Raw genomic sequence first — 13489 nt, forward strand, 5'->3', positions numbered from 1 at the left:
CATTCTCAGATGACCTAAACTTGCTGTCATGAGGTTAATTAATGAAGTGGAAACTGAGGATACTCCAGTGTGTAGGAAACCTGGGGGTTATAGTTGAGAGGCTTTTACACAATTTACTATTCTACTGGAAGGAAAAAAAACAAAACAAAACCAAAAACCTTTCTCATGAATGTGCTGAGCATGTATCATTTCTTAGCATCTGGCTTGTGGGTTTTTCTTGGAAGCATAATAGCCGAGATTAGTATGCTCAGAAGAAAATAATTGAATTTGGACATAATTAGGAAAGTTCACAGCTCAGGAAAGATTGGGGAGGAAATGGTGACAAAGGAAGCTGACTTGACTCAGTAATGCTTTCGGGAAGCAAGGGCAGAAGCTGAAGCCTTATCTGCACAGTTACTGTTAAGAAGGTGGTAGGAGTTCACACGTCTGCCTTTCTTGCAGGTGAATAACTCCAGGTTGTCCAGCATGATAGTCTTCATTTTCCTTGGTAAGTGAATCATGCTTCTAGTTTACCTGGATCCATAGCACTGTTTCTTCATGAACTGAATGCCATCTTATCTGACTTAACTGTTGATTAAACTAAAGGGCTTGTAATAGGAAGTCTCAATTTTCAGTGTATACTTTAACATGGTTTCTTACTTTCTCAAAATTGTACACTCACTCATTTATAACTCTGTAGAAAATGCACAATGCAGGGATTGCATTCATCTCTCAGATTGTTTGCATTTTATTATATGGGATAATCCAGTTACCTAGGATTTATGGAATTCACATAGATAGTAGAGCCTTTGAGAAATGAAACCTTCCAGTATCTATTTACAAGTTATAAGATGGCAAATTTCAAATTTATCTATTTTTCTTTGAAATTAAATTAAATGAGATTAACTTAAAGCATTCAATTCCCCGAATTTTAAAGTGTTAATATTTACTAAAAAGGATTCATTTCGTAGAATAAAACAACTTAACATCCCATCAAATGCTTCACATTTTAGTTTCTGTTAGCTACAGGAAAGGTTTGTAATAATCCCTCTTGTGTTGGATAGTGTGAAGGTATCATAAAATGCTGGTGGAAAAGAATTCATTTATACTTAAAGTATAATCCATGAAGATCTACTTGCTGTAGGTGTCATCGGACAAGCTACTGTATTTTTCTTCAGAATTTAGTAGAATCTATAAAATGAATTCAGGAAAAGAAATAGTTATGATTATAGCTGAATATTATTCCATTCATTAAAACAGAGCCAGTATTTTTTTGTTTACACTAATAGATATTAGTGAATAAAAACATAATTGTGGGCAAGAAAACAAAGAAGGTTATTCCAAATTATGTTGAACATGAATCAAAAAAATTAAGGGGAGAAATAATGGAATATTTTATGTATTTTCAGTTTTTCTTTAGTTTTAGTAATAGTTATTTCCTATCTCAAAATTTTGCTCTTGGATTTATTTTAACACTATTTGCTTATTTCCATTCATGATTATAAAGAAAACTCTGGGAAATTTTAATTTTGTAGATAAGACAGCAGTATAACAGAACACATGAAACATGTTACAACCTCATTATGGCTCCAGTTGAAAAAGCAAGGATCGCCTCTTGTTTTCAAGTTTCCATTCTAAATTAATTTTGAGACTAGGAAGTGAATGATTTCTAACATTGTTAGGGTCGAAGCTGTACTGATAGGCTTAACCTGTATTTCCCATAGTTCATTCTTAAGAATACTTGTCTAACATCATCTAAATAGGTCTAAAGGTGCAGGAAAGTTCTATCACCAGAGGAACGTGGGGCATGGTGAATTTTTAAAATAGAACATGTCATATCATAATAAGACTTAAGAGGGTAATATTGTGTGCAACATTTTTTCATATTGTTACTTTAAAACAGAACTTGTTTTTCATTGAGTATTTCAAGAGAATCCTTGAAAACTCCTGGATTAAATACGTGGCCACAAATTATAGTAAGGAATGACTAAGATTTTGGCAAGTTAAAGTTATTTTCATTCTTGTGGGCCAGATCACTGAGATGGTTTTCCTAGTAGATTTAGTATTTCATCCTACTAGAGGGTGTGGAAAATCGTATAAAGTAAACAATCAAATGGAACTTAAAATTTTAAATATGGAAGAAAATGAAACAGATTTGAGAAACATAATATGTAGAATTAATTAACCATCATTAGACAGAGGTACTGGTAAGGTTTTGATGATATATTCAGGATACCATCATCTATAAGTTTCCTGAAGGAGCTATTTACAAGATTCAATGATCAATGTCAAATAAAATTCCAGTTTCTTCCTTTCCTTTTTTTTTATGTTTATTTATTTTTGAGAGAGAGAGAGAGAGAGAGAGAGAGAGAATGAGAGAGAGAACAAGAGTAGAAGAGGGGCAGTGAGTGAGGGAGACACAGAATCTGAAGAAAGTTCCAGGCTCTTAGCTATCAGCACAGAGCTCAATGCAGACCTCGAACCCACAAACTCTGAGATCACGACCTGAGCTGAAATCAGTTGCTCAATCAACTGAGCCACTGAGTCGCCCCATAGAATTCCACTTTCTTATGAGTAGAGTCTGACATAAAATATTTCAGGGTCTTTGGCAAGCTGGATTCAAACAAGTAACTTTGGGCCAGAACTGAAGGGGCTCTCTTTCTCTTTCTCATTGGTTAAATGAGCTTAACAATGAACACATGACAAAACAGAAGGCTGATATGTCAATTTTCACTCCAGCCCTCAACAAGAAAAATGTGACTGAGCCACACCCTTGGGCCTAATCTCCAAATGCAGTGACCCAGCAAGTAGTACATATGATCCATCCAATGAGTTGTCTTGGATTCTCCTTAGGAGAAGAGGTTTGAAAAGAGGTAAGATAAAGAAAAGATTTTAGGCTTTACTTGAAGCCCATAACTCTGCATTGTCACAGGCAATTCATAATTAGCATCATCTTTTTAAAAATTCAATTAATTTGACTCTAAGACCTACTTTGAGATCTCCTGATTATAATTAATATATTGTTTCTGTAACTCGATTGTTCTTCCCATATTTTTCTATGGATTGATCCAGCAAGTGTTGCTTGGCATGCTTGCAGAATCAATTCAAATAATTTATCCATTATACTAAATTAGCATCACTATGTTTTTGATATTTTTAGAAAACTTACTGGAAACTTCTCCTCTACCCAACATAACTTGTAAATATCTGGAAGGTATTATTTTTATTATAGTATTATAGTATTACTTATTTATAACTTCTTTTTTTTTAAGTTTATTATCAGAGAGAGAGAGACAGCATGAGTGGGGGAGGAGCAGAGAGAGAGGGAGAGGGAGAATCCCACGCAGGTTCCATGCTGTCAGCACAGAGTCCAATGCAGGGATTCATTTCACGAACTGCAAAATCAAGACCAGAGCTAAGATCAAGAGTCAGATGCTTAAGTGACTGAGCCACCCAGGTGCCCCTATAATTCATTCTTAAATAACTATTCAAGTTAGTGTAAGTCAACATACATACATAATGTCTCATTGTGTTTGATGATGAGGATACAATTATGAATTACCTCCAATGTCTGCCCAGTAGGACCCTAGAACCCCATGGTGGAGACAATCATATAAACACACATTTTCATTACAGAGCAGTAAAGCTATGCTTGGGGAAATCCCAGTATTCTAGTGAAACAAATAAGAGGTGTTAAATTAATTTGGATATAGGAAGAGGGTGCTGAATTCAGGGAAGGATTCCATAAAATAGGTAATTATTATGTTGAGTGTTAGAGGACAAAAAAAAAAGACAGAAAGACAGAAAGACAGAAAGAAAGACAGAAAGAAAGAAAGAAAGAAAGAAAGAAAGAAAGAAAGAAAGAAAGAAAAGTTTATAGGAGATAAAAAGGAGTGCCTACTAATGAGGGTACAGTATACACTCAGAGGTACAAGACAGCATGGAGCATCTGGGAAACTATACATGCTCAAAAATGTCTAGATTGCATACGATAAGGGATATAAGAACTATCCTATGAGGAACCATCCAAAGGTCGAAGCAGAGAAATGGCAGATCAGGATGGTACAGTAGGCAGGTTAGGGGGTATAAAGAACCTATGTGAGTTAAATGAAACTGGAGGCAAATTGACTAATTGATGGGTTGGTCAAATATTCAAAAATAAGAGTCAAGGAACTATGCACAAATGGATATAAAAGAGTGAAGTCGAGGATAAAAAAGGAGTCTGTGATCAATCAGTGGTTTCTAGTGTTGGGTGCCCATGAGAACAGTGAAATTGATGAAGCAGGGCTGTCCACCAGGGAGTGATGATGATAAAAATACACTGTAGTCTTAAAATGTATCTGGAACACTTTGGTTGAGATAACAACAAATACAACTGGAATACTGAAAAATAATGGGATTGAATTATGCTTTAGAGAATCATCAATCTAGAGGTTTTAGTTAAAACCATTAAAGTACATGGAATTGTACATAGAGAATGTGTAAGATGAGAATGGGAAACATCTGAGGATAGACATTAAGCTAAAAATACAGTTCAACAGAAAAAGACAAAGATCCTGGGAAGAGGCCTAACTATGGTCAGAAAATATCAAATGAATAAGTATCAAGAGAACTAGAAGAGCTGGTTGCCAAAGGAAGAGAGAGTTTTAAGAACAAAATAGCAACAAAACGTGCAATGATAAAAGTAGGCAAGATAAAGTGTTAAAACTATTAAGGTTGATGTCATGGAGATGATTAGGACAGTTCAGAGAGCAGTTTCAATAGAGCAAGAGCCTTAAAAATATAAATTGAGGAATAAATATGCACCAAATAAGAGCACAAATCTAGACTCTTCATTTAAGAATGTTATAAAGGAGAAATACAGATCTGTAGTTAGGGGGGAGGTTAAGATCCATTCTAATCTTGTAATGATCTTATCAGATTATATTTTCCATAACACTGTTGTTTATCACCAGTAACTTAGTTTTGAGGTAAATAACTGTCATACTGTAATATTGCAAACACGTTCTTGTTGTTTTTGTTCTTTTCTTATTGTTATTTCAGCTATGGTGCTATGCTTGGAAAATGAATCCACTTCCCAAACCATTGATTGCACATATTTAAGAGAGCAATGCCTAAGTGATACAAATGGATGTAAACTTGCATGGAGAAAGATGGAAGATTCATGTAATGTTTCAGGTAAAATACATTATTTAATTTTTTAAGTTTATTTATGTATTTATTTTTGAGAGAGAAAAAGAGAGAGAGAGGGAGGAGGGCACAGAACGAGAGGGAGAGAGAGTGACAATTCCAAGCAGGCTCTGCACTGTCAGCACAGAGCCTGATGCAGGACTCAAACCCATGAACCATGAGATCTTGACCAGAGCTGAAGTTGGACGCTTAACCAACTGAACCACCCAAGTGCCTCAATAAAATACATTATTTAAAATACACATAAATGATTTATTTTTACTGAGGTAAAAATAGGATTTGATATTTTCTTTCACTGCCCTGGGAACTAAGTTAGCTTTGCTCCAAACACTTTTTTCAAACTTAATATTCAAGTGATTTACCTTCAATTGCTTATTAGCGAATGTAGTAACAAGAACTCAAGAGCCTTAATGCCCTGTGGGGAGGTTTATGCAAGATTTCAGGGTTTGTTTTACTTATCTCACCATGTACAATGTTATAATTATATGCATGTTTGTCAGAAGTATGGCAAAAATTTTTCAAATGTGTTTTTGCTTACATATTAGTATGTCAGTAATAAAATAGGAAAAAAAATTGTGATGATCAAGAGCATTGTTATTTATTTGTATGTGTATCATATACATTTTTATATTCTTGCAACAGACATGCTATCTTCCATTCCATCTGTGTCGAGAACAATTTAAAATACATTTTTATTTTTAACATGTCCTACATTCCAAACATTTGAGCAGAGTCCCGAGGGTTAGAGAATATGAAGATTAGAGTTACTGTTACTTGTTTAAAATAAAAAGAAAACATACGGAATATATCAATTCGTTGAATAAATATTGTATGGACTGTTATAGTAGGACTCCATTCACTAAAAATAGATAAACTGATTATATAGTGAGACATTACCTTAGTACTATTATCACAAACGTTTCAAAATATTGTATTCTCATATAATTTATCATCTTGTATATTGGATGTTATAATACTATAAAAACCTCATAAACTTTCTGGAATATTCAGTAAGAAAAACTGAAAAGGGAAAATAACAATAGATTCTTCCATGACGTACTTTCTCTATTTTGCGCAGTGTGAAGTCTGTACTGCTCATGACTCTTGCCTATCTGTGTGTGCATCCTCTACTTCCCAAAAGACATAAGAGGAAGTAAGTTGGGTTTAAGAGGCAGCAGCCTATAGTTCTGATGGCCAACATTTACAATCTCTATCATCGGAAGTCCTCCCCATCCCCACAACCTCAAGGAATTATATAGGATGTAGAGGAAAAGAGAATGATTTCCTTCTCCGTCCTGCCCTTGAAGGGAGTAAGTCCATAGTCCAAAGTAAGTTATAGCTGCCTAACCCAACATTCTTATTACAAGTCAGGAAAAGAATTTTAAAAGCCTAATTTGCTCTAAGTAATACAGTAATTTTAAGATGAGAATAGAAGACAAGTGACAAAAAAATCCGTTATTTGTTTTGATGATGAAACTCCTTGTTACATTTTATAAAGCAATTTAAAATATTGCATTCAGTGTGTCATGAATTATAACACATACTTCAGTATACAAATAGCAAGTCATTTTCAGTGAATTGCAGTAATATTTGCATAATTATCTCATTCATGAAGCTGAAATAGAAATATTCTCAAATACATAAATGAACTCAAGTAATTTTATTCAAAAAAATGAATAAAAGAAAATTGTTGGGTGGATGAATAGGACTTTGTAAATTAAAGCAGAAAATGAAATATTGATAATTGTGAAAGACTCATTATTCAATAATATTTATTGAGTGCTTACAAAGTGTTAGGACCACTTCATTTCTCATGATGAATTTTGAGCCACTTGCATGTCTCTTATTATAATCTTAGAATGACATATACACTAGAAGATTATGACAAATAGTTAATAAAAATAACTAAACTGACAAAATAGTGAAGATTATGGATCATTCTGGTCACCTCCTATAAGGACAGCCTTGATTATTATAGAAGACTAAAAACTGATATTCTAAGTGGGGACAAAATCATTTTAAAATACAGCAAGCTTTAATCAATTTTGGAAAGTAAACATTGAGGGAAAGATAGTAAAAATGGATTTTGTGCTTAAAAAGTCACGTGGACATCTTGCAGCATCCTCAGGAAATCTTATTATAATAAGGCATTACTCAGGTTAATACGTTAAAAGCATTTGGGGTAGGGTGATACTTAGATTAATATCAGGAGTATTACATGTTTGTTAAAACCCAGGTAACCCCTGCAAGATGAAGGATTCATCAAACTGTAACCTGAGCATCCAGTCCTTGGTGGAAAACAATTTCCAGTTTGAAGATTGTCTCTGCACTGATAACCTCCATTGCACTATTAACAAATTGCTTGGGAAAAAATGCATCAATGAATCAGGTAATAATATGTGGTTATATGAAATATTACAGTCATAAAAAAGAAAAGTCAGTTTCAAAATTAACCACATCTATGTAATTGGATTAATTCTCTCTCTCTCTCTCTCTCTCTCTCTCTCTCTCTCTCTCTCTCTCATTGGTAACTTGAACAGTTTTTTTGTGTAATATAAAGTTCTGTGAGTCCTAGATCTCAGTAAGTGCCTAACATATTTCTGTAATTGTTAACCACTATTTCAAGCTTCATCCAATCATAATTAATTAGCATTATATATTCACTCTCTCAGTTCTTATTTTTGTGAGCCTCACTATGGCTTTGCCCAAGACCTAAATGATAGAAGACAAATAAGGTATCATTTCTGTTGTTAAAGAACTCAGTTTCCTGAGAAAGTCCAAAATATAACCACTTATCTGGAATTCTACTTGCCTCTGGATGGGAGCATTTAATCATTTATGCATTTATTTAGAGCTACTCAAGGTGCCGGGCTGACACTGAGGTAGTGGTACTCAAAGTAGTCTGCATGTGTCCTTGAGGGTTCATAAAGATTTTCAAAGGGATATGGAGGATGAAATAGTTCTAAAACAATCAGTTTCTGGATCCTCAATGTTCTTGCATACTCTCTCTGAAAAGTGGACAGCTTGGGATTGCAGCTGTTATCATGGGGTTCTTGCCTCTTCTTTCATAATCAGCCTTCTCCCATTTTATAAGAAATAGGTTTACCTCTCATTTATCATGAATGGCCCCATTATCCCACCTCTCAAAACACTCATGGTGAGCAACTGGCCAATTTTCTGTTCCATGTTTTTGCTTTTTCCAGAGTTTCACATAAATGGAATTATGTAACCTTTTGGAATTAGGGAAACTTGAACCTGCCTGATTTTTTTTTAATTTAACATCATGGACTTGAGGTTCACTAGTAGTTTTTGAACAAGTTTGTTCTCTGTTTTGAGTAGTATTCCATTGTATTGGTTATCCATTCACCACTGAAAGTGGTTTGCATTGTTTCCAGATTTTTAGAGATTATAAATAAACCTGCTATAAATATTCACATACAAGACTCCTACAAACATAAGTTTTTATTTCTACATATTTTTGTTCGGCTATACGGTAATGTTTATGTTCAACTGTATGATAAGCTTTCATACAATATTCTAAGTTTAATTTAACCATCGATGTATAAAAGTTCCATTTGCTCCACATCCTTAGTAGCACTTGATTTTGTTATTTGCTTTTATTTTGAGGCCATTCCAATATATATGTGGTAGTGTCACATTGTGGTTTTAATTTGCACTTAAATAATGTTGAACATATTTTCATGTGCTTAGGTAACATATTTTCATGTGCTTAGGTGTCCTCTATATACATTATTTGGTAAAGCATCTCTTTAAAATTTTGCCCTTTTTTAATTTGAGTTTTGCCTTTTTTATTGGGTTTTAAGAGTTTTTCCTCTGTGTTGAATAGGGCTTATCAGGATATGTGCTCTGTAAATGATATTTCCCTGTCTATATCTTTTATTGCTTTAAGCGTATGTTTCAAAAAGCAGAAGTTTGTTGTTTTTTAAAGTTTAACAATGTCCAGCTTATCATTTTTTTCTTTTATAAATAATACCTTTGCTGTTGCATCTAAGAAATCTTTATCCGACCCCAAATCACAAAGATATTCTTATATGATCTAGACATTAAGTACTTTAGGTTTTGCATTCAGGCTTATGATACACTGTAAGTTAATTTTTGTTTATGGTGCAAACCATGGGTCAGATTCATTTATTTATTTTTTTTTCTCTATGGATATCCAGTTGTTCTACCACATTTGATAAAGGGACTACAGTTTCACCTTTCTCCAAAATCCTTTGGGCTATATATTAGTGTCTCTATTTCTAGATTGTTCTATCTTGTTCTAGCTGCCTATATTTCTGTACTTTTGCCAATACTTTCCTCTTAGCAATATTTTGTAGTTTTCAGTGTATACTTCATACACACTTTGTGTTAAGATTTACATAAATATGCTTCACTTTTTTGATGCTGTTGTAAATGGTAACTTTTTTATATCTTAATTTCTAATCAATTATGGCTAATATATCAAAATTATATATATATGGTATATATATAAGGCATATAATACCATATATATACATATATCTTATATATACCATATATTTACATATATCTTATATATACCATATATTTACATATATCTTATATATACCATATATTTACATATATCATATATATATACCATATATATACATATATCTTATATATATATATATACACCATATATCTTATATATATATACCATATATATACATATATCTTATATATACCGTGTGTGTGTGTGTGTGTATATATATATATATATGTATATATATATATACACACACACCTTATAGCCTGTAACTTGCTCAGCTCAGTTATTACTTCTCGTATCTTTTATTTTGTAGAATCTATAGGATTGTCTACATAGACTTAAATATTTATATCTGCAAATAGAGAGTTTTATTTCTTTCTTTCCAATCTGTAGGCCTTTATTTCTTTTCCTTGCTCTATTGTTCTGAGTAGGACCTGCAGGATAATGTTAAATAGGATTTCTGGGAGTGGCCATCCTTGCCTTTTTACCTGTCTTGGGAGAAATGCATTTAGTTTTGCACCATTAAGAATGGTTTTTGCAGGGGTGCCTGGGTGGTTCAGTCAGTTAAGTGACCAACTTCAACTCAGGTCATGATCTCACAATTCGTGGGTTCCAGCCCCTTATCAGGCTCTGTGCAGACATCTCAGAGCCTGGACCCTGCTTTGGATTCTGTGTCTCCCTCTCTCTCTCTGCCCCTCCCCAACTTGTCCTCTCTTTCTCTAAAAAATAAAATAAACATAAAAAAATGTTTTTTAAATAAAAAAAATAGATTTTGCAGTAAGTTCTTTGCAGGTTCCTCCTCCCTTTATCAGGCAGAGAAAATTCCTTCCTATATCCGGTTTGCTTAGAGATTTTATCATGAATAGATTTGCAAATGATTTTCTGCCTCTTTTGCAATGATCATGGTTTATATTTTTAGGTTTTTTTTAATATGATGAATTATTTGTTGATTCTTAGTGTTGGTTCTAACCCTTCATTCTGAGGATATATACTATCCAGTTATGAAGTATTTATTCATTTTATATGTTGCTGGATTGAATTTGCTACTATTTTGTTGAGGGTTTTTAATCTATGTTCCTGAGGGACATTGGAATGTTTTCCTGACAGCATATTTGTCTGATTTTGTTGTCTAGATAATACTGTTTTTAATTTTAATTTTTTTTAAAAAATGTTTAGAGAGAGAGTGTGTGTGAGCTGGGAAGGGGAAGAGAGAGAAAGAGACGTAGACAGTGAATCCAAAGCAGGCTCAAAGCTGTCAGCAGATAGCCTGATTTGGGGCTTGAATTCACGACGAACTCATGAACTGTGAGATCATGACTTGAGCAGAAATTAAAAGTCGGACGCTAAACTGACTGAGCCACCCAGGTGCCCCTGGATAATGCTGTTTTTTAAAATGATTTGGGAAGTATTTCATCTTCTTTTTTATTCTAAAAGAGTATACAAAGAAGTAGTAGTATTTCTTCCTTAAATTTAAGGAATTAATTTAATTCAATTTAATTAATTTAATACACTAGTGAAGATATCTGGGCAATTCTTCATTGGAAGATTTAAAAATGTTCAGCGTGTTTGTCATAGAACTGTTTTACTTATTTCTTGGTGAGTTTGGTAGTTTGTGTCTTTCAGTGAACTTTTCTGTTTGTTGGATTTATGTTGAATTTTTATTTTTAGGGCTTCCATTTTACCTTTTTTTCCGTATCTCTCTGCTAAGTTCTTCCTAATATTCTCAAATTGTCCTTTAAATATCTATAGGACTTATAGTAATGTCCTTTCGTTCATTCAGATGATGGTAATTTGTGTCTTCCTCTCTTTGTCTCTCCCTGTCTCTCAGTTTTGCTCTTTATTATTTTTTGTTGCTGTTGTGTTTGACTTGACTTGAAGTTGCTCTTCATTTTCTGGTTTCTTAAGATAAAGGCTTATATCACTGATTTGATATTTTTTTTTCCTTTTTCCTATAAGCATTTCATTATATAAATGTCCAAGTGCTGTTTTAGTTATATTCACAAATTTTAGTATGCTATGTTTTCATTTTTATTCAATTCAAAATGGTTTCTCATTTCCCTTGTGACTTTCTCTTTGATTCATGGTTTATTTTACAATACCATTGTTGAACTTCCAAATATTTGAGGATTTCCCAGATACCTTTGTTATTTACTTTTAGTTCAATTCTTAATTAAAATGGTAAGTGCTAAGTATCACCTGTACAATGTGATACATGCTAGGTGACACACACACACACACACACACACACACACACACACACGGTGTTTGAAGGTATAGAGGATAAAATAATGGTGATTCAGAAGGTTCACAGAAGAAATGACAGACTTGGGGCTTTTAGGGTGAATTGGGTCGATTAAAGAGACAAAATGGATGTTCTAAACAGAGAAAATAGAATCAGGCAGAGCACATTCAAGCAGCAACAAATCCTTTGTTAAACTGGACTGTAGAATGGAGGAGTATTAGGAGATGATGCTGGGAAGAAAGCAGATGTTATAAAAAGGAGGAAGGCTGAATTTATGTATCTTTCTAAAGGGATTAGGCCTCAAACTGTTATTACAAGGGGCTATCAATGCATTTTAAACGGAGAAATGCAGAATCAGCTTTTCAAAGGGTATCCCTGGCAGGAATGCAAAAGACAGGATGGAGGGGTGGGAAAGATTCAGGCCAGGGATATCAAATAATTTGAGAGAGAGGTAATGTATGCTTAAACTAACACACTGGTGCTGAGGACTATGAGAAGAAGACATAAGTAAGGTATATTTATGAATCACAATCAATAGGAATTGGTGGCAGTTGGATATGAGGAGAATGAAATGTATAAAGCATGGCTTGGGACAGGGTACTGAGATACACTGAGATAGGAAAGAAAGAATAAAGTACAGGATTAGGGGTAGAAGTGATGAATTATATTTTGGAGACATTGCATCTGTGGAATGCTTTGGAACATTCACATTAGGAATGTTGGCATTTTGTTTGAAGTTTTGCATGATACAAATAATTTTTAAAAAGAAATGAAGGAATCTACATCGTCTAGCTTGCATTTGGAAACATGGATCTTGGACTGAAGAGAGTAACATAAAATAGACATACAGATTTTGGAGTTAAAAGTTTATAAGAAATAGATAAGACCGTGAAGGAAGATAGGATTGGTCAGGAAAGGCTATAAGGTGAGAATATTATAAAGATTTTGAGAATAAAACTCATGATATAGTTAAAGTAACCAAAAAGAAGATTTCAAAGATAGGAAAAGAAACATCAGAAAGAGTTGTTGAAATCAATGAAAGAGACACAGGGAAAATAGTCAGCAATTATAAATGCTGAGAAGTCATCAACTAGGACAGCCTGAAATGACATTAGTTAGCTAATTAATAGGTCTATACTAGTTTTAGATTGAAGTGGGATGAAATAAAAGCATATTGGAATACTAAAAATGTTTATTGACTTTTGTTTCACAATGGTAAGACAACTTAATTTATATCTCTTTAGCCACTTTTAATCATACCAAGTTCTGGCAAAATGTAGTGACCAGTCAACAGGTACATATAAATTTAGAGCAGTTAAATTGAAATCAATTCACATATTTAAACCCTTTTTTTCCCCATAGACACTTACTAAAGACTACTATGCAATAATTTTGATAACCAGGAATATAAAAACCCTATAGAGAAGACTTAAATGATCTCACAAATAAACTTCATGATGGACATGACCTAATTATTATGTATACAGGGAGCATTAGTTTATTGCTTATAATTTACCTTAGTGTGGGAAGGAAATAACTGAAATCTTAATATCCATCCTATCTCA

At 33.4% G+C, this 13489-nt stretch overlaps 1 protein-coding gene across 1 annotated transcript in view; it reads left to right on the forward strand.

The window, feature by feature from the left end:
• The first annotated feature begins 465 nt into the window (after nt 1–465).
• Nucleotides 466–13489, forward strand: part of GFRAL (GDNF family receptor alpha like) — a 65746-nt gene continuing 52722 nt past the window's right edge. Inside the window, exons 1-3 of the mRNA XM_042985301.1 lie at nt 466–487; nt 5023–5157; nt 7400–7558. Of these exons, the coding sequence (XP_042841235.1) occupies nt 466–487; nt 5023–5157; nt 7400–7558 (316 nt within the window). The remainder of the gene's footprint in view (nt 488–5022; nt 5158–7399; nt 7559–13489) is intronic.

Source organism: Panthera tigris, chromosome B2, assembly GCF_018350195.1.
Source record: "Panthera tigris isolate Pti1 chromosome B2, P.tigris_Pti1_mat1.1, whole genome shotgun sequence".
Taxonomy (NCBI): domain Eukaryota; kingdom Metazoa; phylum Chordata; class Mammalia; order Carnivora; family Felidae; genus Panthera; species Panthera tigris.